The sequence below is a fragment of the Lycorma delicatula genome, chromosome 4 (genome assembly GCF_047948215.1).
Source record: "Lycorma delicatula isolate Av1 chromosome 4, ASM4794821v1, whole genome shotgun sequence".
In the NCBI taxonomy this organism is placed as follows: Eukaryota; Metazoa; Arthropoda; class Insecta; order Hemiptera; family Fulgoridae; genus Lycorma; species Lycorma delicatula.
The window spans coordinates 68379081-68405726 of record NC_134458.1 but is presented as its reverse complement, the minus strand read 5'-3'; the positions used below and the strand labels follow the sequence as shown (position 1 = coordinate 68405726).

Below are 26646 nucleotides of genomic sequence, written 5' to 3'. Positions count from 1 at the left end.
CCGACCCCTGTGGCACCACTCTATCGAGGTTCTTCTCAACATACCCATCATGCAGTCTAAAGATCATCTGACGTCCAATGAGATAATTTCACACCATCCATCACAGGTTAGAAGGGACATGAAGGTTCTCCATTTCTCCCATTATTGCTGAGTGGTGAATGCGTGTTAAATGTGTTTCGTACATCCAGTGTAACTACCATCACCTCTCCTTAAGGCTCTTCCCACCAAGTGGCGGACAGCAGCCACAGCATTGAGTGCGGACTTACCCCATATAGAGACTAGTAGTTTTTTACTTTAGAAAAAAATTTAAGCTCTTTTATAAATTTTACAGAATTCCCTTGGATTTTTTCTTTTACTTGCCAGTAAAAAAATTAATTAAATTTTTGCACTTTTGATTCCCATGTGAAAGTGTGATTTTTATCCTTGTTTTTGTGATTAACTTGAAAACTAAAGATATATTTAAAAAAAAAAAACACTTGAAATGAAAGTTAGGGAAATTATGTTCCTAAAATTTGCTTTTTCTTTGCTTATTATATATTCAAAATAAACTGAGTTATGGAAAAAATAATCCAGAAATCAATTATTTCGTAGAAAATATTTTTTTTGTGAATGACAATGTTGTGCTGAGTTCAACAAAAAATTCTATAAAAGTTTTTATAAATAATTTTTTTAAATATATGAACTTATAAACAATATGTATAAAAAGTTTTTTTTATTCTTATTAAGTAAAGAATGAAGAGGTGATCTTACTTTCCCGGCAAATATAGCTGGAGTAGCTATATTTAAGGGGAAAGTATGGTAATCATGTCAAAAATGGAGTATCGGGTATTTTTTGTAAATGTTTACATTTTAGGGTCCAACTAGTTCATGGAGACCAAAAAACATATACATATATATATATATGCATATATGTACATATGTGTCGCATTGCTTTTGGTCTATATCTCAGGATTGACTGAACTGATTTGGTTCAAATATTTCTTTGTATGGAGCAATGATCATATTAATTTAAAAAAAAATTGTTGTAGTGGGGGATATCATGAATAAACCATTTCAATTTTCCTAAAAGTGATTTTAGAGAAAACTTTATTATATAAGATCTATTACCTAAAATGCATGTATAAATAATCCCCAAAAAATTTCAAAACAACTTCTACCTATTAAAATTGAAATGTATTTGTTGTTCTTTTGCTCTATTGTCCTTCGATTTAAGTATTTTCAAAAATATTTTGAAAGTTTGTATACTTCATATAGAACTAGCAAGAAATGTCTACAACGTTTTAAATTATAGATCCTGGACCTAAAATGCAGAAAACCTTTCTTGAAAATTTTTTCCTATTTTAGCTTTTGTTAGAGGGGTTGTTAGATTTGGAGAAAACTTTAGTATATTTTTAGAAAACTTTTTCTTGAAATTTATTCCCATCTCTAAAAATTATATATTCAATTTTTTGTATTTTTGCTTTAACCAGAAAAGTTATGCAATATTTTTCCAACTTTTTTTGAATTTATATGCCATAAAAAAGTATTTTTTTAGGGAAAAAATTTTATATTTAACAAACGTCAAAATGTTTGGCTATATAAAAATTTAGTGTGAAAAATTACCAAAGCATAATGTATAATAATTTTTTTCATGACTCTGTATGCCTTGTATAATTTAGACAATTATGCTGGCACCACGTTGAACATCAGACTGACATGCCAGTCACTGCTATGAAATTCAGTTACACTGAATTTTTTTTATATTCAGTAAGCATGATTTTTGTATTGTTTTTATTAAACATGTACGTGCTTTTTGTATTACCTTTTTAAATATTTAATATTGATATTTCCAAGTAATGGTTGCAGCGTAGCAGTTTGATGTAAAGTTAGAGATTTTTTTGGTTAAATAGGTGTACTCATTTTTAGAAATTAATTTTATTTGAAATAATAGGATAAACATATCTGGTTGGAAATTTTCCAATCTTTGTAATAAAACATATTATAAAAATAAAGCATTTGAAAATTACTTTTATAAGCTTCGGTTAACCTATTTTCTACATTATAGTACAAATTTTGAAAGGTGTAATAATTTAATTCACATTCACTGAACATGGATATAAAATATCAAATTAAAGGAAGTTTTATAACCTTCAGTTTTGTCCTCTACAAATTTTTGTCTGAAATTCATAGATATTTTACTAAAGTGTCAAAATTCTATATTTTTGAAGAAAATTATGTATTTTCTTTCCTACACATAATTTAGATCAGTAAGTCTAATTTCTTCTAGGACTTAATGTGTGCACTTATAACAGTTATATTAAATATTTTTTTATGTCATGCTTTAAATTAATTTATTGTAGATTATACATTATTTAATTTATTACATTACCATCTTCAATATTTTTGTATATCTTCTTATGTATAAAACCGAAAGTTTGTGTTTGTTCTTGGATCATGCAAGAACCAACTGACTGTTGGTTCACTTTTAAATGTGCAGGATACATTGGTGTTACCCCAGGGAAGGTTTTAAGCCATATATTGAGGCCCTAGTCCCCTTGGTGAAGTTGTCAATTAAAGATATTCATTAAAGAAGAAGATAAAGGTTAATAATTAATTAACTTCTGTTACCTTGGCAACAGAAATAAGTTGTGAAGTTTTCCTTGTCAAAGGTCTGTGTACTTTAGTTACCATAATTACTACAAGGCATATTCATAAAGTAAGGGCCATTTGCTCATTAAAAAAAATTAACTCGTGAGAAAAGATTTTTACTTGCAGTTTTAGTTTTTTCCCCTACTCCCCTGAGACATACAATGAAGTAAAGCTCAGCCCAGGGGAGTGTCCTTCAAACTCAAATGAGCCTCCAGTTTGGCTCACTGGTTGGATCTTTTGTGATCAACACCTGCCTCAAATTGTCAGGGAGGGGTTAATCAGGCAGGCTCGACTATGTCATTCCTGTGTCATATCATAGGCTTTTGAGAATCAATGTAGGAATCCCATCAGGTCCAGGACTCCGTTTGTCACCCATTCTACCAATTGCCCAGTCCACCTCATCCATCGTGAATCTGCGTGCCTCAGAGTCCTATGATCTGTCCATGTCTTGTTCCTGACAGGGAAAACGTTTCTCGATCTCTCTTATTGCACTCTCCTCCGTAAGTATGGGCAGGCGTCTTCCTAGCTTCTTCGTTACTATGCCTGCCCCCAGGGATCACAATTCAGGTCTGCACATCAGTCTAACCACTTCCTGTGTATCTCTTTCTTTGTTCCATAATTGAGTATATTTCTGCTCCTTTTGTAATGGTATATTGCAATGAGGCACTCTTCCCCGCCTGATCTTTTGAGGTGCTGCATAGTTCATCTGTAACGCTGCATATCCTGGTGCAACTGGGCAATCCGCAGGGTGCACCAGGAGGCCAACCTGTACGCTCTCCATCTAACTGGGATGTTGCTTATTTCTTGTCTTATAGTGGCCTGCAGGGTCTCAGGAGTCAACTGAATTCCATCATTGACAGCTCTGCCCACGTTTGTGGATACTATTTCGACTTGTCTGTAAGTCAGCCTTGGGAGCAGTCCCCGATCTCTTCTGAACGATCTGTCTGTAATCTCCAGACAGGTTGCCAGATAATCACTGGCAATGTCGTCCCGGAGTACACACCAATCACACTGGTGCAGATCCCATCTGCCGTCCAGGATTGTCAAATCTAGGACTGAAATGTGACTCCTAGCCTCGAACATCGGAGTGGTGTCATTGACATAATTTAAAGCATTGACTGCCATCAAGTTGGTCAGCAACTCACCCCTATGATCAGTGTATTCACTACCTGCTGCCACTGATTTACAATTAAAGTCTCCCAGAAGTATTCTCTTATTAGTTGATCTAGTTATTACCTCATGGAGATCATCTGTGAAGGCCTGATCCTTGTGCACAGTAGGGGAGACATAGGCTCCATTACTCGATTACCACTGCATCTACCAACCCCAACGACACAATGCTATCCCTTTTCTCCAGGAATTGCCAAGTGATGTCCATTGATGTCACGGATAGCGACATCACCTCTTGTGTGTGCACACCAGTCACTTTCGGTGACTACGTACCTATTGGGCTCAGTCGCCACAATGAAATCAGCCCCATGTCTGCCCAATATCTCACTAACCAAGTTGTGAGGTAGCAAGCTTCTATTGGAATTCATTAACAGGATTCCAGTCATGCTTGTTGTATTTGCACTCCAAGCCTCCAGAATGATGATTCAGCAGCCCGCAATCCAGGTATTTCATGTTCTCCTTACAAGCTGCTCTTTTGTGGCCACATCCCTACAGTTGAAACAAAGGTCTGCCCTGTTTGGACCTCGACACTCTGATCTGTGGTGCCCTAGATGCCAACAGCGGTAGCATCTATCTGTCTCCTCACAGATGTGGGCCTGGTAGTGGACCCATCTTATCCGGATCCTCTCCTCGATTATCTTGCAGGCTACTCAAAGCGATGTGATTATGTGACACTCGGTCTCCTTGTATGCCGACACTGAGGAGATTTTGAATTTAATATCCACTGTATATCCACTTTGTCCGTTTCCAGTATAGTTGACATCACGTTCAATATCACCTGGTTTGATTGACGGGTCCACACCCTGAACCCAGGCCAGATCTCTAAAGGAACATCTATCACCAGTTTCTGCTGCCAAGTCATTTATCTGCTTGATCCAATTGATAATCTCAGCCAGCCATCTCTGAGGGATGAGGTTCACAAGCTCATCGTCAGTTACTTCCTCCTGTAGAATGTCGTTGACATTGACTTTATTGGCTCCTCTGTCTGTGTAGCCTGTGTTATGGTCGTTATTGGTGGTGATGTTTTCAATAGGGCCTTAAGCCTATTAAATAACTTTGACAATGCCTTCTCGTGCTGCCCTATAAACCTGGGCAAGCCAGACTCAAGGTTCTGTTTTAACGCCAGCATTACCAATCCAAGCTGTCTGGGTAATGCCTTATAAATTGTCTAGGGCTGGGTCCTTCTCCTCCGAGGACACTGGTCTAACTCGTTTTTTGCCCTTGAAGTCAGGCCGCTTCTCCGTTTTCTGAGATTGCGCACTTCCAGACATGGAGGTACCTTCTCGGACTGATTGCTCCAACAGGAGTGAGCGTCTTCTTTGCATTATGCGATTTTCTGCTTAAATCCGAAATACTGTGTTCAACAAGACCCCACTCGATTGGTTTGGGGGGGAGGGGGTAAAATTTTTATTTTTTTTGAGGGGAGGTAAAATGTATTCCCCCGAAAATCGAATAAAATTTTCCGGGGCGGGGGATAAGGAAGATGTGTCCCCTCAAAAATCAAATAAAAATTTGGGGGGGTCAAGGGATAGGGATGGGCGAGATTCACCCAGAACCGGAAGGATTTTGAAATTGGGGGAAAAGGTTTCAGGAGATATGGATATTTAAATATTCCCTCTTAGCTGTAGCACTTAAAATAATCACAGTACTCACCAAGAACATGGAAAATTTTATAAGTCCTTGTTTACCAGTTGTATTGTGATGTAATCTATGTGAATTCGCCTGTCCAAAGGCTTAGAAAAATTTTCTTCAAATTTGTAGGTTATGTAGACCTCTACTCAAATGCTTCCTTATGGGAATAAAACTGTTTTATAGAAAACATAAAAAACTGTATTAATCCGCTACCAAAACTCATAAAATTTTACAGACATGTCCAGAACTCACTAACCATCAATACCTATACCCACGAATCAATAAAAAACACCTATAACCGTACAAAAAAAATGCTTTAATTGCAGAGCGAAAACATACACGTCAACTCAATGTGGAATCTCCAATTCAACTAGTTTACTGCATATCTACTTCACTTTTCCACATAATCGCCATTCAGTTCTAAGCACTTTTCGAAATACTGCACCATTTTCTTTCTCATAGAAAACAGTTTTCTATGCAGTTTCCCTCTGCATAGAAGTTCGCTGCCTGGGAATTGAATCAGTTGACAATGGCAGTCTTGAGTTCCTTCTTGTTTTCAAACTGTTGTCCACCAAGCCAATTTTTCAAATGCAAGTTGCTAAAAGATTGAAATAAACAAATATACCTACTTTGGTAGCACCTTTATGAAATTGAATATAACCCAAAATCATCCGCTTAAACAAAGTAAAAAAAGCAACACCCAAAAGAATAATAACTAATAAAGAAAAAAGTACAAAAAAAAAACATTTACTAACTATAAAATATACATCATTAAATTCTAAATTTAAAGTACTTAAAGGCTAGATGTACTCCCTGCTATGCTTGTGGAGCAGCTGAAACCCTTACATTCTCACTTAAAGTTGCTAGGTGCAAGGTTGGGACTATATGGAGGATGGCAAAAAAGTTCCCAACAAAAATCTTGAATCTTGGTTAAGGCAGTGGTGTGAGAACACTCATTGTCGTGAAGAAGGATTATGCCAGACGACAGTTTCCCTCGTCGATTTTGGATTGCCTTTTTAAGTTTGGTGAGAGTTTCGCAGTATACGTCTGTAATTGTTGATCCTCATTCCAAGAAATCAACCAAAATGATGTCTTCATCCCAAAAAGCAGTAGCCAATATTTTTTGATTGAGTACGGAGACTGCATTAACTTTTTCGGTTTTAGGGAACTTGAATGGCGCCACTACATTGACTGTTGTTTTGATTCTGTGTTGGTGTAGGATATCTATATCCCGTAACGGCGGGGGAAAACAAATCATCTCTGTTTTGCTGATGGCGCACATTTCTCCACTGCACATTCTTTGCTCTTGAGCAAAGAATGCTATGAGCATTCTGCAATACCCACCTTGCAAACAATCTGTGATATACAAGCTTCTCTGTGACAATCGTATAGATAGAGGTGCATCCAACATGCAGAGATTCATCAGCCAGAGCATTAATTGTCAATCACATCACACTTTTTGGTTCACTTGTTAAATGATTTCGTCGGTCTGAATACTGGGCCTGCCATTCAGCTCTTCTTCGTCTCAGCTTTCTCGACATCATTGTCTAACTTTTCCTTCACTCATTACTGTAGATCCATACACTGGGCACAGCTCCTGATGAATTTCTGCAGCTGAAGATCCTTTTGCACACAAAAACTGAATCACAGCATGCACTTCACAACTGGAAGGAGAAACGATTGTCGTGGATATTGCAATTTGCATTTACCGGCAGGCAAACGACTACTGGACCAAAACAATAACTGCAGGGGCTTTGTAAATAGCTGATAGATGGCCCTGCATGCATGATTGATGATCTTGTAATTGCAAAATTTAATGTTCCAGTGATCTTTAATTGTGTACTTTTCAAAATAGTATTAAAAGTTTTAATTAATTAAAAAAAATTATTTTCCTAACAAACTACTTTTGTAAATTTTTTTTTTTAATAATCCTAATTAAAATATGTCATTTATTTTAATAACTAAAAGTAATGTATAAAGGTTTGTTACAGATTGAAGTTGAATTCTATGAAAGTTAAATGTGACTTACAGTCTATGAAAAATTTACTAATAAATAAACGTGATGTTTAATTTCAGAAGTAACTCACATTTCAGTTAAAAACTATTTTATAATTTTGTGCATCATAGTATTATTTTTAAATAATGTAAAAGCTGTAACTAATAAAAATACTGTACTGTAAATTATGATTTAATCACTAATTTTTATGCTTTAAGTCTGTAAAATTAATGGATTTCTGAAAACTGAAAGAAATTTATTTCATTTATAAAATATTTTCAGTCTTATAGAAAAATAAGTTCTACATTTGAATTGTATATATAAAACTTTGCTTCACTAAAAAAAGGATGTTCATAAATTGGTTGCTGTAGACCACCTGCCCCAGTTTTTTGTATGGTTTAATTCTTGTAAAACACCTGAAATACAAGAGACACCAGCCACAATTCCTTACTCTGAGAATAATGGTATTTACTATAATTGTGCAAAGGGTTAGCATCGCTTTTAGGACTGAAAAATTCTAATTTTTTTATTTTTATTAATAACACAGTTTGGCTCAGTGAAGAAGGCCACAGTAAACATTTCTTACTTTTCTTAATAGTATAGGATGCTTTTAATTCTTTATAACATTTCACTTCCATCTATTTTTGTTTTGTGTTTCATTGATAACACTTTGTAGATTAAAAAACTTGTCATAACTATCCCTGTTTTATTTTTGATTTCAATGGAAATATTTTCATTTGAAGGTTCTTTTGCTATAAGCAGTAACTCCATTTGCTTTTGATTGTAACCATACCTCTGGTTTTTAATTTGCACAATGTAATTCATCTTATAACAAAGGTGTGTATAACATTTTTTCTCTTTTTATCTTAATATTTTTATCTCTTTATCTTAGATGTTTTGAAAGTAGATTTCATTTTTTTTTTTGGTCTGGAAGTGATATTGAAATTTAAATATCTGGTTGGAAAAATTTATGTAAAAAATTAAACAAAAAGACTTGAAATAATAAATGATTAGATTTTTAATTTATCTACTCACCTGTGTTATTGAAATTGTTTTGCGTAGTAAATCTAATGATCGTCAAGGGAACACATTGGGAGCCATGGAGACTGATATCTATTAGTATAATTTACATATGTAACATTATACAATTTGTTATTAATGTTTGATATATTTCACTGGGACAATTCAATATTGTGGCTTTGAGTGCAGTAAACTGTATTTTTATTATTTTTTACGATTATTGACTCAAATTAGGTTGTTAATAGTAAATAAATAAATAATGATATGATATTTCATCCCATTTAGTTTGATGATCTCAAAATGTACATCACAAAACTCGCCATTTGTCTTGAGCAGTGAAGAATTAACTTATAGACATAACAAATAATTCTTTTAATAAGTATATAACTTAGCATGTGGTAAAAATAGAAAAAAAATTGATCAATTTTAACTTTAACCTCTGTATACTTTCAACAGTTATTTTAAACTTATGATTAAAAATTTGAAAGAAGCATTCTTATGCAGTGTGGAGTAATATCTTTTATGGTGCAATACAGTGAAAAAAAATCCTCACTTCATCATTAAGCCCATTCTAACTTAATTCATTTCTGTTTATTTTCAAGTCAGCTTTCTGAGGTGTTCAAAGAATTGTGAAATACAGGCTGTAAACATAACAGTATACTGTTTACAACTTATTCTTCCCTGGCAGATAGTTGACCTCTGTTTATGTATTCCTCAAAGATGTTTCTACATTTTGCAGGAATTTTTATTATCTTGTTTTTTGTGTTTTTTTTTTCTAAGCTAAGACCAACACAATAGCCTCAGTTGTGTAATAATGAAAAAAGTGGTGAGTGATGAAACCTGGCATGTTGATGTATAAAGTCCCTTTATACTGTAATAAATTTGGCTTAATCAAGTTATACTGCTGCCAATTCTCACTGCTGCTGGAAAAGGAGTGGAGGATAAACTGTAATGGAATCGTGTGGTATGTTCATTCATGGTGGGATGACCTTAGTTGTAGTGGAGTGTTAAAAAATGGCAGATATACGAGTGTTTTCACTGTCTGAGAGTGTTGGTTAGCTTCTATGTGGTCCATGCACTGGTAAAACATTGGAGAACATTATGAATGACTTCTTTGGGTGTTTTGGGAAATCATCACCATCATGGCCAAAGTTACTGACATGTGAGAAGAAGACTTTTGTGATGGGAAATATTCTTGATGTGCCATACAGTGGGAGGTCAAACACTCGAGCTAAGATGTGTGCTTCTGTGGAGGCATCGATTCAATGATATCATTGATGAAATCGACGCGCAAATGTTCTGTAGAGTTAGGCATTACAACATGGACAATGTGAGACCATATGTGGAAGGACTTGAAAGTTAAATGATTTTGTCCAGCTACAGTTAATGAGTTGAGTGACCTTGATCGACTTGTTTATGCTTGTCAGTTATTGCTTGTACACTTTCCGAGAGCAAATGATAAAAAAAGTCATATTCTCAGATGAGTGCAATATATTGAAGCTCTTTTAACTGAAATGTTTTTTTTCTGGGCGAAAGACAGTCCTCACTTTTTTGAGGAAATCTAACACCCATCTGCCTCATGTTATGATTTGGGTTGGGATGACAGCTGAACATCTCTTTGGTCCTTATTTTTTCGATGGCTTACTTAATCAACACAGTTATTTGGGAATAATTAATGAATGGTTGCTTCCAGAATTAATGGTAAAAGGGATTGTTGACATCACTACATTTCAGCCAGATGGTGTTACAGTGCAGTTTACTAAGAATGTCCGCAGTCACCTCAATGAAATTTTTTCAAATTGCTGAATCGGACATGAGTCAGAAGAGTTACCAGCTCCATTGCCTTGGTCAGCAAGAAGCCCCGACCTCACCACACCTGACAATGCAGTCTGGGGTTTTGTAAAAAAAGAAATCTGAAAACGCAGATATGTCAACAACGAGCAGCTCAAAAATGCTGTTCAGTCAGCATTTGATTTGATTACCCTTGATATGCTGTTGTGGGTGAACAACCAGACATGGAGGCGCATACAGCTGTGCTTTGAACGTGGTGGAACCCACAGACATTTTAGATCCATAGACAGTAAGCTACACCTATCCTAATAATCTCATAACAAGCATAAAGGGACTTCCCGTCCACTCGATACGTATGAAGATTATATTAATTTTCATGAATAATTTTTTTTTATAGTGGTTTAATGATGAATATATTTAAATAAATAAAACATAGTTTCTCTGGCATTTTGACTCTTTAACAGATTTATTTTAAAATGACACTTTTCAAGCTTTATCAGAAATGTAACACTTACAGTGCCATTTTAATGATATTGAATTGAAAAATAAGTGAATGTTTTATTATTTTGAAAAAGTTACTTTGAATTAATGGTATAAAAAGATACTTTAACTATGATGCTATAGCTATGCAATATCATAAATTTCATCAATTTATTTGCTTATTTAGGTTAAATATACCTATTGCTTACTATATGGAGAGATAAAGAGCATGGTTTTAAAAATTTTGAAGAAAAAACATCTTTTTGTAGCTATACATTAATTTCTCATAAAATAATGATTTTAAGAAAAAATGCATTAGTGGTATTTAAAGCACGTAAATCCTAATTTTGTGTTTCTCATTTTTTGAAGATGAGCAGGGTAGAATTTACTTCGGACATTGATATTTTTCATTAAATTTCAGATTGTTTAAAAAATAATTGCTTGATAAATGTGCAAAAATAACTAGTAATTAGGCTAACAAATTTGTTAAAATATAGTAACCTTTGTTTTTTTCAACCAAAAGGTTCTTTGACAAATTACAAAATACACTTTTTATTGTTCTAAGTGGAGTTAATGTCTGAGATTAGAATGTTATTGTTTCTCCTTTATTGGAGCAAAGTGGACATGTAAGTAAATATTAATTTGCATTTTCTACTCTAATTAATTATATAATTATTAATCTATTATTGTATAAACACTTGTTCAGTAGTAATATTTACATCTAAGGAATGCATCAGTGTAATTAATTTATCAGTAAAATTTATAGTTTAAAATTAGGTGAACATAGATATTATTTTTAAAATAATGAAGTTACTAACTTAAATAGTAACTTCATACAGAACACACATTTAAATTGGATCAAGTACAGTTTAATTTATATTTTTTGTTTTTAGTGTAAATTTTTATTAAGGTATTTATCTAAATGAACAATGAAAAATATTTTACTGCACTTATACAGAAATTATGCCTTATATATATTTTTAAGTACTTTTAATTTGAATAAAAAGGAAAACAATTCATTTATGGACAGTTTTTATTTTTGTTTTTTTGTGTTCAGTTATCGCTGAAGCTTTTACAAAATAATGGTGCCTTTTTTCACTTATGGATATGTAATTTTGTCTTTTTTGTCATACAATAATATGATTTGAACCAAATTAAGGCATACCTTAACAGCCAAAACTTTTATTATGAACAAAAATTTGCTTATATAACTTTTTGTTAGAACTTGATAATTTGTTTTTGAATGGTTGTGAAAATATAGTGTTAAAAATGTTTTTTTTTTCTATTAAGATTGTTATTTTAAAACATGTATATCGTTATTTTTGGTAGCACAGCAAAAAAAAAATGAAAACTAATTTAAAGGAAATTTTATAGGATTTGAAAAATCATTTTAACATTTCAAAAAAAAAATTCCACATTTTTAGAGGATATTTGCAAAAAAGGAGAATTTACTTTTTCCCCCTACCCTAAAACTAAAGACACCATTGATCTTGTTGTGGGCTCATTGGTTCATGAAAGTTTGTAAAAGTGAACATCTCTGACAGACAATATTCATTGCTTCAATAATTTTATTTCCTATGTTTACTAAACTAGTTATATAATGCTTAAATTTGACTCACAGGTGTTTGGTCTTGTTTATTCTTACATTTAAAGAAAAAATAGTTTGCTTTTTTAAGTTGTGTATTAAATGTTCTTGTTAGAATGCTTATTATCAATATGTTTTCAGTGAATTCTGTTTATGTGTAATAATGTATCGCTTATTGCTACAGGTTGGAAGGAGAAGCTTATGTTCACTATAAAGCAATGCTTATCAGTCTGGCATTGCATTTGATTCTTTTAATGTTTGAACTTTTGGTATGTGACAAATTACAGTCTGGACGTAATTTATGGATACTTGTTTTCATCCCTTTGATTTTCATCTCGATAGTATCCATTGCAGTCTGTATATGGGCTGTTAAGCATGACAGATCTTTTGAGGTATGGCAGTTTTATTTCTCCTTAAATGCAATTATTTTTTAGAAAATTAAGTCAGGTTACTATAGGTTTCTAACTTTTGTGTTTTGTATTATTAATTCTGTTAAATTAATGCAATAGTTCAACAAGTTATTGAACAAGTTCAAGAGTCTGAAGTATATAGAATTCCATTCTAAGATTTTAAAATGATATTTGTAATTTACTTTATAAGTACTTTTTTATGTTGTTACGATACGTAAATTATTATTTTTTCAAGAAATAATTATGTTTTTTTGAAAATAGTGTTTTAAAACAAATGTGTAATTTTATAATACTTTTTATTATATCAAATGAAAATGTACTTTAATTACAGTAAAAGTGATACTAAATATGTAGCGATATTTTGTATTAATTTATTTGTAGTTAATGTTAACCAGTTCACTTTTATTATTGTGAAATTTTTACAGATATAAAAAAGTTTCCCAAAATGTTTTCAGGTGTAAAAATGTGATATTAATATGTCTGAAATTATTTGATTTTTCCATTGTGGGAAACAATCTATTTAAAAAAAATAATAATGACTGTCTGATGGCATTTTTGGCTAACCTACATGATTATTTGACTTTTATTTTTGGGTACTTCTTTTAAAACCCAAACCTTGGTTATACAGTAGATAGGAAGTTTGTAAAATTTATTATTTTACTAAATTTGAGGGAAGGATTTTTTTATCTATTTGTTATGTCAGCCCATGTTGAAAGTACCATATGATTATAAATAGATTACTTATATTGCATAAGAGGATACTAAAAATTGTCTGCAATTTAAAGAGTATAGTGATTTCATATAATTCCATGCAGAAAATGTCCTTAATTTCCCATCAGAGAACATTTATTTTTCATTGATACGTGCAGGGGTCATTCAGTAAATTAAGATACAAATTACTTATTTAAATATGGTTTATTCAATAAATATACAACTATTATATATATTTCAATAGATTTCCCACCTGTCTCATTTCCGTAATATTCTTCCTTGAAAACTGTACCAATTATATGTTGGTGTTCTTACTTTTTTATTGCTGTAAAACTTTACTCCATATAATGATTCCTTGAGGGACCAAACAAAAGACTTGTGGGACATAATTTAGGCTGTATAGTGAATGTTATAGAATCTCTAGCCTAATTTTTCATTGTTTTCCATATTTAAAATGAAAAATTTGTAGTTAATCTTAAATTAAATTAATTTAAATTTAATATAATTAAATCTAATTATTGTTTATTTTTTAATGTTCATCATTGTTTATTTTCTTAATGTACTGTGTATCTTGTGCCCATGAATTCTGTAATTCACCATTTTTTATATTTTTTCACCTCTGTGACCTCAAAGGTGATGACTTGTAGAGGTTCTATTCTAAAAAGAAAAGGTAATGATGATAATAATGTAAATAAAATGCAATAGAAATCTGTACATCAGCCAATACATAAGTCACATCTATATTAATATAACTTGTCTTTCAGTAGTTTAAATAATTTAATTATTTTAAGTATTTTTACTTTTAGTAATTACTGTACAATTTAAAATATATATATATATATATATTGATTATTTTATTTGTCTTAGTGTAATGGACTAAACAACATTGTGACTTATACTAGAAACAAAAGTCATACTTGTATCATATTAAAGCCTGTCTAGTGTGACATACTGAAAACAAAACAGTGCTGAATTTCGTAAGAAATAAAAGTTAAATAAACAGTTCACTTTAGATTTTATACTAGAAAACAATTATAAATATTTGGTACTTACGTATTAACGTCACCTTTGTAATTAAAATAAATTCAGTAATTATTGCAATTATTTATTATTTAATTAATCAAAACACTCCTGTTAATTAGTCAAGGTTAGCGAGCGTAGGTTAAGTTTGGTTAAATTATATTTATAAAATGAATAAATATAAATATCTGGCCTCGTGATTAAAATTAACGATCATGTTTACTTAAAATTAAAAACTAAAATTATAAAATGGGTAAAGGAGAGAAATAAAAACTGTCGAAAATATAAAAATTTGCACGCTTTGAAAATTTCACCAAAAAAATGTGACTGGTTTTCAATAACTTCCTTAATTTTTAAGCTATACTATCGCTAAAAAAAACCATTTTGGCTTGTAAAATTCAGATTCCTTGAGCCCTTTGTTTTTGAAATTTCTGAGTTTAAAGGGCTTGAGGAAGGTGGTCCTCACACTCAAATGCAAACTTCTAATGGTGATATCTCAATCTAATTTTTAGTCTACAGAAATAAAAAAAAAACTATAATTTTCAGTAAAAAAAAAAATAAATAAATTTTTGTACAGTAGCAATTTTTACGTATTTTCTTTAGTTTTTGAATTGTTGTGAAAAAGAGAAAATTTTTTAAGAAATTGAACAAAATTTCAAATTTGAATCAACCTTTTTCTCAAATCTAGGCATTCCAAACTGGTCAAACTTCTAGAACATATTATTAGTACTTAAATAAAGTAAATTGTAAAAGGATTACATTCAATTCCAATTCATGTGAAAAAGTCATTTGTTTCATTGCTGATTTTTTTCTCTGAAAAAGCAAGATAAGGATTTTATTTTCATCATAACTCCATTAGTTTTCATGCTAATGACTTTTACCAAAACTAATTTTAAAGGTCTTTTTAAGTACTTTGAAAAATATATCCTATAAGTTTTCCTCAAAAAATGTTCTGTTTTTCCGTTATTTAACATTGAAAGGTTCAACTTCAGTTTTCAGTAAAAAAAAGTTACCTTCAACAAGGCATAACTTGGTTCGTATTGCATCTACAGAAATAAAAAAGAATCAATCTCTTTTGTAATTTTATAAGCTTCATTTCTGCTAATAATAATTTTTTTGATAAAACATAAGGTTTTTGAGCTATTCATGAAAAATCGTTCAATGGTTGGATGAAAAATCAACATTTTCAATTACTAATAACTCAGAAAGTATTGATTGTACAGAAAATTTTTATAGAACATTTTTTGTTTAGAATTTATTTCTCCATCGATTTCTGTGGTTATTTTGAATGCAATAATTACCACCCCTCAAAAGGGATGGCATCTACCCCTAAGGTAAAAGCACACATCGGCACTATATAGCTTTTGTTCCTTGAGCTGCTCCCTAATTACTGTCCAAATTTTACATCAATCAGTTTTGTCCAAAAGAATTCTGAACAAAAAACTGTCAAACATTCGACTATTTGGGTGTAGTATGTAATTTGATAAAAACAGTTTAAAATGATTTACAACTGAAGATGTGGATTCCCACGAAAATGTTTTTGTAAAGATATGAAAAAATAAGGTAAGTGTCATTTTATTTAATGTATATTTCTGTACTTGAGTGGATCAATTTGGTTTACATTTGTATATTAATACAGAGGAATATGGGTCTTGAAAATACTGACTTTAGAAAAATGATATATATATGCACACACACAATGACAACATTTTATTAAACATGACATCTAGCATCCTGTAACTAATAAATAGTTTTTTGTAACTATGAAAATGCCAAAATATGATTGTTGGTCAAATACAAACTGAACTTTTGTCTTCATGGCTTGCATACATGAGTTGGCTGACATGGTGGGATATTAACAGTACAGATGTGGGGAGGGAATGAATGCTCCAGCTGCCTCAGCATTCAAATCTCTCTGGTCAGTAACACTATATCAATGCAAAAGGTTCCATCATTGGCTACAGAACATATTACCGTGAAGTTTCTCACAAATGAGGATGTCAAACTCCAAAATTTTGACTAGACTGTGTGCAGTATGATGACACAGTCTCTGATTGAGCCAGTATATTTAAAGGAGAGCGTGAAGCTGTAGAAAATGAGACCCACAGTAGGCAATCAAAGACAAATGTGATGAATGACAATTTGATCAATCCATGACATTAACGAAGAGGATCAGCACGTTGATGAATTCCTTTGAAAGTGAGAATCAGTCATGGAAGTGCTCATTCCATTATCAAAAAGCACCTTGGGTTCTGAAAAGTCTGTGTAGGTGGAGGTTCCAAGACTTTTGACCCAAATCAGAAAGAGGGCTAACAGGAATTTAACAATCACTCCTAAATTGATTTTGACCAGAGGGAAATCAAATACTCATGAGATGAGACAGTGGCTCTCACTAGATTCCCAAATTGAAATCATTAAGTATGGAGTGGCATAGGAGTGGAGAGCCTTGCCCTGTAGAGGCAAAAATTTGTCTGTCAGCTGGAAAAGTCCTCATAATCATCTTTTGAGATTGGAAAGGCATATTGCTCGTTGATTTTTTTCCATGAATGTAGTACTGTGCATTCTGCATATTACTGCCAGCCAGTTCTTGAACAAAATGAAAACCACCTACAGCAACAAAAGGTGCTATCACTCAATTGGAGATGAGATTCTCCTTCACGACAGTGCCAGGCCTCACACAAACATTAGTTCTTGGGATAAACTGGACAAAATTTACTAGAAAACCTTAGAACATCCCGCAAACAATCCACATTTATCTCCCATAAAGTTTTTTTTGTTTGGGCCATTTGAAGGAGTCATAGGGAGAAAGTCCATTCCAGAGCAATCAGGAAGTAGAGGAGTTCATGTGCAACTGATGAGTAACACATCTTCAAACTTTTTATGAAGGGATCCAGAAGCTCCCTACATGTTGGGAAAAAGCGTACAACTTCAGCGAGACTACGTAGAAAAGCAATATATATGTTTTGTAATTCTATTTTATAGTAATAAATGTTAAAAATAAAAGTCCAGCTTTTATTTGATTGACCCACTAGCAAGCTTAATATGAACTTACCAATTTATACAATAAGGTTTTTAAATTTATGGTTTCATTATCATTAATAAAATACCGCATTAGGTAATAAATTAACACTATTACATATATATATATATATATATATATAAAACCTGATAGTTGTTATAGAATTAATTATAACGCAATTGTTAAAACTGTAAAACTAACTAGTCCTAACTTGGAAAAACTAACAAAGATTTGTATAGTATTTAAGAGCAAACCAAAGTAAAAGAAATCATTTTAAAATGTTTGTCACCACATTAAATATACACATATAACAAATAAAGAGAATAATCAAGAAATATTATAAATGAATAACAATAATAAATTTGACAATTTAAAAAATACATATTATATTTACAAATATAAAGACAAAACATACACTAATGAATGAATAGGTAAATTCTGAACATAATGAACAAATTATATTGACAAACCTGTTTTAATAGCTAGCTTTAACTATAAAGTGGATTACGGCAGTTTTACAATTACGGATTAATTGTCAGTTTTTTCACATAACAATGATTATGCATTTACCTTATTTAGTATTTTATAACTAATTTCGAATCTGTGGATTAAAAAGCTTATAAACTGGTAATTTTATATTAAGCTTGCTATTTCGGTGTATTATTAACTTGGTTTCTAATCAATTAATAGATTAAAAAACACACAAAAAACAAAAAGCACACATCAGGAACATATAACTTTTGAAGCAGAGGGTTAGATAAGCTTAATTACAAATTTTCATGAAAATTGATGTTCGAAAGAATTGAGTTAATACTTCATTTTTACCATCAAACACTGGACTAAAGTACATTCAAATTTATCAAGGTAAATATAGAATTTTTTTATTTTAAAAATGAAAAATAAATTACAACTTTTTTATAATATAAATTATAGAAATTAAAAAATTAAAAACTACATATATAAAATATGACGTCAAATTTGGTAAAATTTAAAATAAATAACTAGGATGAAATGCACCATGTAACTTGGCGCATGTAGTACTGTGTGGAGTACAGTACTGTGTGGATTTTAATTAAATTAAATTGAATTATACATTATCATTATTTGAAAAAGTGCTATCTACTGCAATCTTTATAAGCGTGTCACTTATAAAGTTTTACACATTTATAAAGGCTGCAGTAGATGGCAGCACTTTTTCAAATAATGATAATGTATAATTCAATTTAGTTTAATTCAAATTCACATAGTACTGTCACATTGGTTGGCCAAGTAACATGGTGCATTTCATCCTAGTTATTTATTTATTTTAATTTTTACCAAATTTGACATCATATTTTATATATGTAGTGTTTAACATTTAGTTTCTATAATTTATATTTAAAAAAAATTGTAATTTATTTTTAACTTCTAAAATAAAAAAAAATATATATTTACCTTGATAAACTTGAATGTATTTGAGTGTAATATGTAATTTGATATAAACATTTTAAAGTAAATTACAATAGAAGATGTGGGTTTCTACAAAAACGTTTTTGTAAAGATATGAAAAAATAAGGTAAATGTCATCTTATTTAATGTATATTTCTGTACTGGAGTGGATCAATTTGGTTTAAATTTATATTTATAACAACAAAATAACCACCAAACGCAGTAACAGAACTGAAAATCTAACACCAAAAGTTGACTTTTGCAGATCATCATCAGTTGGTACAAAATTCCAAAATTACATCAATAAAAAATAAATAAATAAAAACTAAAAATTTAGAAAACATAAACACAACCTAATAACCACAAAACTTGAACAACACAACCAATGAATGGTTGTGTTGGTTGAATTATACCTCTTGTGTAGATAGTTTGTTTGACGTGTGCATTACTTTTTGTGTGACTTGTGTTATTTAAACTGTCTAGTGAAAATGCTATAAATCATTTTGAAAAATGTGTAAATTTTTAATTATAAATTTCCATCTGAAATAGTGTTAGAGTGTAATCGTACTTCTATAATTATGTTTTTATGTTGATCTCACCATCTACTACCATTTTTTATCCCCCCTGTGTAAACAAATACATATGCTCAAAATTGATTGTATTATGTTAATACTGTGCAGTAATTTATCACTATTATCATTTTCTTTTACAGTTAGAATTGTTTTGTGCTGTAAATATGCTTCAGTTTATTTTCTTATCTCTTCGTTTGGATGGTTTTACTTCTTGGAGTTGGGAAGTAGTATTTGTACCTTTGTGGATTGTAATGTGCCTCAGCCTGGTTGGTGTTCTTTATACAATCATATTTGCTGGCATTCTACTTCGAACACCACAAGTGAATGCGAGACAGAGAAGGACATCATTCAATTCTGCCTTAGCGTATACTTTCTTGGTAGTACCAATACTAGTATTTCAGGTAAGTGTTTATATTAATGTAGTTACCGATCATGACATTTATAATCTTGGGTAGAATATGTGCAGCTCGTAGCAAAGATTACCATGGTTGTATACTACGGTGAAATTTATTTGGACTAGGAATTTTAAACCCTTACAGTATCTGTATGCTCCTTAATTAAATATAAATATTTAAATATGAAAGAACCAGGAGTTCTTAACATTAGGAGCCCTTAAATCTAAATAAATGTAAACTGAAGGTGCAATGAATTGATTAAAATTTAAAAAAAAAATGGCTCTTGGGTCTTGATAGATGAAATTACACACTTTATGGCCTACTGAAGAGAATGCAATTTAGGAAGGAGTTTAGAGTCCTCAAAGAAAAAAACTGAAATAAATTATTATTTTACTTACAAATTTTTTAAAAATGCATATAAAATAAAGTAGAAAAATGTATAACATACTTACTTCTTCCTTAGACTCACTGGCAGTGGGCAAAAGCTAAAAGAGAATAATAGAATATGGAGCAGAAAAAGATATTAAATGAGCCATTAAACTTTAGTTAATTACGTGATCTATCTGGCTTGCACTATCGAGACTACAATATAATGTTACTGCAATATAAAAAAGAATTGTAACTACTAGTAAAATAGAAAATGTAGTTATAGTTTGTCACATAAAATATGAGCGTAAAATATAAAAGATATAAATTAAAAATAAATTGGCCATATTTATTATAATAAAAAATGTTACAAAATATGCTATATTTAAATTACAATTTTATTACTGTTGAATATGAGTAATGGTGGTAGGTGACCTGACATGAGCTGCAAGTCACTCCCAAAAATAAAACTACAATTCTTAAAATAACAAGCATCCTATGTTTGGATTACTTCTTGAGAAAGTCGAAGTTTGTTTCCCATAACCTATTTCACTAAGCCAGATATACTGAATGTGTATCAGCATGTCAAGCCAAATGAGTAAAATTGTTGTCTGGTCCTGCAACTAATACCGTGACATTTGTGCAATTTTGTTGTGAAACGGTGTATTATATATTCTGCTTCACCTTGTTAAAGGAAATAACACATGATTTTATAAATGATGAAAGTTGGGTTCTTAGAATTGCAGTCCACATCTAGGCCCTAACTGTGGGAGCCAAGTCAGGCCATTATGAAATGAGCTTAACATCTTTATGAAGCAATATGTACTAGTATATCTCTGTTTTTGTTAAAACACGTCTCATTTATTAGTTCAGTAAGAAGAAGAAAAAGAATTTTAACATATATTTTTATTTATATTGGTATATGTTCATTTTTTAAATTACAGAAGTACTATGGTAGTTGTTAATGATATTGTGTTTTAAAATTAAGCTTTTAAATGGTTTGTTACGTGAACATTGAATGCACTGAGGACTCTGTTTCGAATCATGCTCTGGTGTGGCATTTTTCATGTTACAAAATCTCCGCACTGTGTTCCCATGCATAAGCTTCTATCTTATGAGATGAGTTTATGATCTTAAAATAGAAGCAATAATTAATGAGCAGAAGAAATTAGCCCAGTTTTTGTCAAGAGATTAGATACGGCTTATGTACTAATATGATAATTGCAAGTGCATGATTATTAAAAATAATTTTATGAAATAAAATCTTTGATAACTAATAATTTTCAAAGAGCTAATAGGTTTAAAAAGTAAGATTCTAGAGTTAAATCTGATTTACAGTTCTTCTGTTATAGAAAATAGCTCTTTACTTTTTACCGAATTAAATTCAAGCATTAATCTTTATTGATTAGACATTTTGTTTATTTAAATTTTAGATATTCTGGAAATTTTATAAATAAGTAAATCAAATTATATTCTTCATAAATTGTTCATCTGTGCATTTAATTTTCTAAAGCATTTTATTCATTCTATTGAATACAACACAATTTTACCTTTTTATTTAATGATTTCAAAATTGTCCATTGAATTTTTGCAGCTAGTAGTGTAGAGTGTATTTAACCTGTAATATTTAAATATAGTGTATTTTTTTCAAAACTTATCTGTCACTTATTTTCTGTTTTAAAAAACAAAATCACATTTTGCATCTATATTAAAATTATTAATATATTCTTTTATTTTATTATTATAGCAATTATATTTTTTAAATTAACATTTTACCTGACTTATTTAATTACAATTAATATATTATTGAAGAAAAATATTGTGTTAGCTGTAAATATAAAGTTTAAAGTAATTTAGCCACTGAAAATGATAAAATGTAAACCTAACATCCAATTCATAACTTAAAATAGATAAAACATGAATTTATAAATTTAAAAAATATATTATAATAATGATGGCGACAACAATGATGACGGCGACAGTTTTAATGATAATTTATAATTATTTCTATTGGTATTAATTACATTATAATTGTAATAATAATAATAAAAGTGTTAAATTTCTGTTGAAAGGTTGTGCATTAAGTAAATGATTTCTAGAACAACCAACTCAAAAGAAATTAATGAAATGTGTAATTGTGCAGCCATTCTTATGTGTTTCATCAGATTATGTGTAAAGAAGTTTTGTGATGGGAGGTGTGCGTGCATGTGATCTCTCTCTCTCTCTCTCGCTCTCTCTCTCTCTCTCTCTCTCTCTCTCTCTCTCTCTCTCTCTCTCTCTCTCTCTCTCTCTCTCACTCATACACACACACACACATGCATATACACACACACTCACTCACATTCACTCACTCACTCTCTTTTGTGTGAATAATGAGATGTAATGAATTGGTAATCTAAATTTGTTTTGTTTATTATGAACCTGAAAATATTACTAGTAGAGATTAAATTGTTCTGTTTTATCAGAAACTGCTGATAAACCAAGTTGTTTTATCAGCATCAATACTTTTTTGTGTTGCAATCTAACAAAAAGGCTCTGATGTTATCTTGCATTGTGGAAGGGTGGTTGGAACGGTTCATTACCAGAATGAAGCACATGTGTTTAGATAATGCCACATACCTTCCAGATGTTGCATTAAGCAATGTTAAACGAGTTTAGATTCTACTAAATCTCAGAAGCTCATTCCAACTTACAGACCAGGTTGTTAGAGGTTGAATAAAATTACACAAATTTTTAATGAAGTTAATGCTATTAGTACGGAATCTGCTGAAGCAGCTATTGAAATAATGAAATCATTGTTGAACTCTATAATATGGTTGTTGGGAGTTTCTAAACATGTCTGAGTAGAGATAGTCCAACATCGCTCTGATTAATGAAATTTTCCATTACATTTCAGCACAGAAATTGTGTTTATACCAGCTGAAAACCTGGAGAAAGATTTAGATTGGGTTTATAATGAAAATATTAATGCTGAGGATTTTATTAACACTGACAGTTGAGTGTGGACAAAGACAAATGTTATAAACCCATTTATTAAAAAAATGAAAGGGACTGTGATGACAAGCACTATATAAGTAGAGCTAAAACAGAAGTACGCATTATAAAAATCAAATTCTATTCTACAGTTTTATGGAGAGCATTAGATTTGCAGAAATGTTTACAAAAAATAATTTAGAATTTTATTAATTTATTTAAAATTATAATTTTTTGCAATTTTAGTAATCTAAAACCAGAATATTAACTGAAAATAGAATATTGAAGGAAAATGTTCATAACATATTAAAATAACTTGTTCGTATTTTTTTAAAAAAAAGTAATGAATTGCAGGAAGTACTAACATTCTTGGGTTAAAATTAAAATTTTATTATTACTTTTATGTTGTAAAATATACATTTTATTTATTTATTAATTTAGTTATCAAAATTGTCAATTGTCATAATTCTTCATTTTTAATTGATTTTTGTAAATTACAGCATGAGTTTTTCTAATAGGATTTAGTGATTTCTGTGTATAATAAATAATTATATTTATTATATATGATGTAGTAATTAAAATACAGTATTAATTAACCTTTTCAGATCATGTAGCCCTGGAACTGGTTATGTACGGCGTCAGTTTTAAAACGCTGTTACAAAATCATTTTATATGGCATCTAAGTTGGTTATTTTTTTTTTATATTCACAAAGGAATCAGTTTTATTACACAATTTGAACGACGTTTATACAATGTAAAATGTTTTATTTAGACTAGAAAGAATATGGCCATTTTTTTCAGAAATGTCCTTGTGTGTGTGTGTGTGAGACTTGTGTATTATAATTGCTATAAGGATTACAGATTTATTTATTATTTACAAAAATAGCTTATCTTACTAGCAACATATCGATGTATTGAAACACATAATAAATTATGTTATACGGCCCACAAAAAAAAAAGGAATTTGTGGTCATAAATACGTCACTTTTACTTGAGGTCTATAAATATCTTTTCAGATGAATGATATCGGTAAACATGTAACACATATCGGTTCGTAATGAATAACAGTATACAGTAAAAATGGTTTTTTGTCAATCTGAACAGCTTTTGAGTGGTGGGGAGTTTTATAAAACGTAGATTTCTGAATCTACTTTCACTTCTACTAACATATGTTAATTATGTGTGATTTATGACGGGTATTTCATCATATTTTGCTCAATTTACAACCGATTTGAATGAAAGTATTATTTTTTAAATCAGCAAACTATGTTTCATAAACACAAAGCAAAAAAAAATTTGTTAATAAAAAACGCGGTAGAAATGCGCAAAAAAATTCTGCAATTAAATTATCGTAATTTTTGTAGTTTTAATTTTTTTGTTGTTACAGGCATAAAAAATATCCAATCGTAACGGTTTTTTTGGTCAGAATCTTAAATCTCTTTAATATACTGTAATTTTTTGAAATATTTTTCACAAGAGGGTAGCATAAGACTATGAAGGGAGGCAATCAGATACCAACATATTTTCGCGGAGCGCTAATCAACCGCGGATCATTGTGATGGGAAAAGGTTAAGAAAATATATGTAATGCAGTACAATACAGTATATAGCAGAGGTTTTATAAGTACTTTTTTTTTTTTTATGGTTTCATGAGTAGGCTTCCTGATTTGTTTTTTATTTGCAATTTTTATACTAGATTATGTTGTACTGCAAGACCAATTACATATAATGAAATACTGTTCTGGTAAGTAAATCACCAACAATTTTTTTTTCATAGAATAGCCTATCAGTTAATAATTTCTATATTCTTTGAAATCTTCATTAGAGAAAATTTGTTCAGTGAAATTCCAGGATTTATTATTTAATGAAACACTTATGTGGTATACAAATAGAAACTATAAATATCTAGGGTATTTGCAATTATCTTTTATCCGTCTTTTTTATTCGGGTATTAGTTGAGGGATCTTATGTATTGGTGCACATGACATATTTGAACAAATGTTAAGTAAAATAAAATGACACTCCTTTATTTCTCTTTACGTACTTTTTGTATACTACTTTTTAGAAATGCATGGTGCCTTCTTAGAAATTCCAGCCTTATTACTTTGTGATGAAACTGTGAAAAAACAGTTAGATTATGTATCTTTTTATTTTTGTAATTTAACAGACCTACTTTTATCAACGATCATTTCTGAAGGCAGATTTTTAAAAAAATTGTGTGTCTGAGAATAAAGAGAGCAGACCTGTTGAAATTGATACAAGAGTGTGTCAGGGTGATGCTCTAGCAGCAGACAAATCAAACTCAGTATCCTTAAATAATGTGTACTAAACAGACCTGAAAAAAATGAAAATATCACATATAAATTTGCCCAATTTTGAGCGTATCCATGTAATATCATATTTAAGTCAAGAAACTTTTGGGTGGTTTGATAGACACGTTTAAAGTGATATCAAAAGACAAATGAAAAATGAGCCTACAGGTTAAAAGAAAAACTGATTTTATGAAAGTGTCAGCAAACAAAAGAAGTCATCAATTGAAGACGACTGAATTTGACTATGTGATGGTGAGGTAATAAATTTACACCATGTACAATCAGTGAGAACAAAATTAGGAATGAAATTCCTGATCTTTTTCTCACAAGATCAGATTGTTGCAGGCAATAGTAGGACTATTGCCTGCAACAAGGCATACTTTACAACTTCAAGTTTATTATCTCTTAAGGCTATTTCACATAACACAAAACTTAAACTATGTAGCTCACTTATCAGACCAGTGGTTACATCTGGATCATTACATTGCAAGATAATATCTGATATATTTTTCAAAAAAAAAAGAAAGGATTTTTCAGTCAGTAAGATTAAATGCCCATAGCATTTAAAGTCTAATGAGAAAACAGCTAGATTAATCAGTGATAAGATTTTGTCTGATTTATAAAAGCATGAAAGAATGTTATAACTGGATCATGTGTTATAGACAGATGAGAACAGTTTATCATCAAATCTGTTAACAAGAGAAATGAAAAGAAAATTTAGAAGAGGGTGACTGAGAAGATGGAAAGAGGATGTGAAAGTTCTGTAGTTGCTAGGTATATTAGATGGGTTGCAGCAAAAATTATTAAAAATGAAGGTGGATTGTGAGGGAAGCCAGAGTTTATTTCAGACTCCTGCTCTGTGAAAAAGCCGGTTGTTTTTGAATTCCATGAATTAATGTGAAATCTGATATTATATTACAATATGCCCAAAGTTGTGGCAGCAAGGAATGTGGAAGGTCAAGTCAAGCCAAGCACTCTGTAATATAATTTACCAGTTAACTTTAGTTAAAAGTCAGTACTTTTTTTTAACTAATGAGATATAAGATATATCAAGCAGACCGTGCTGCTTGATATATAATATGTTACAGGTAGTTTTAGAAGTTAATCATCCATGTAATGATTAATGTTAATGAAAATCA

At 30.7% G+C, this 26646-nt stretch overlaps 1 protein-coding gene across 4 annotated transcripts in view; it reads left to right on the top strand.

The window, feature by feature from the left end:
* LOC142323505 (transmembrane protein 185A) overlaps positions 1 to 26646 on the top strand; it is a 62707-nt gene that overhangs the window by 6295 nt on the left and 29766 nt on the right. For 3 of the 4 annotated variants that reach the window (XM_075363247.1, XM_075363246.1, XM_075363244.1), the window contains exons 3-4: positions 12487 to 12694; positions 19603 to 19863. In XM_075363247.1, the coding sequence (XP_075219362.1) occupies positions 12487 to 12694; positions 19603 to 19863 (469 nt within the window). Of the gene's footprint in view, positions 1 to 11240; positions 11344 to 12486; positions 12695 to 19602; positions 19864 to 26646 lie in introns of all 4 variants that reach the window. The other variant, XM_075363248.1, reaches the window with a different exon arrangement.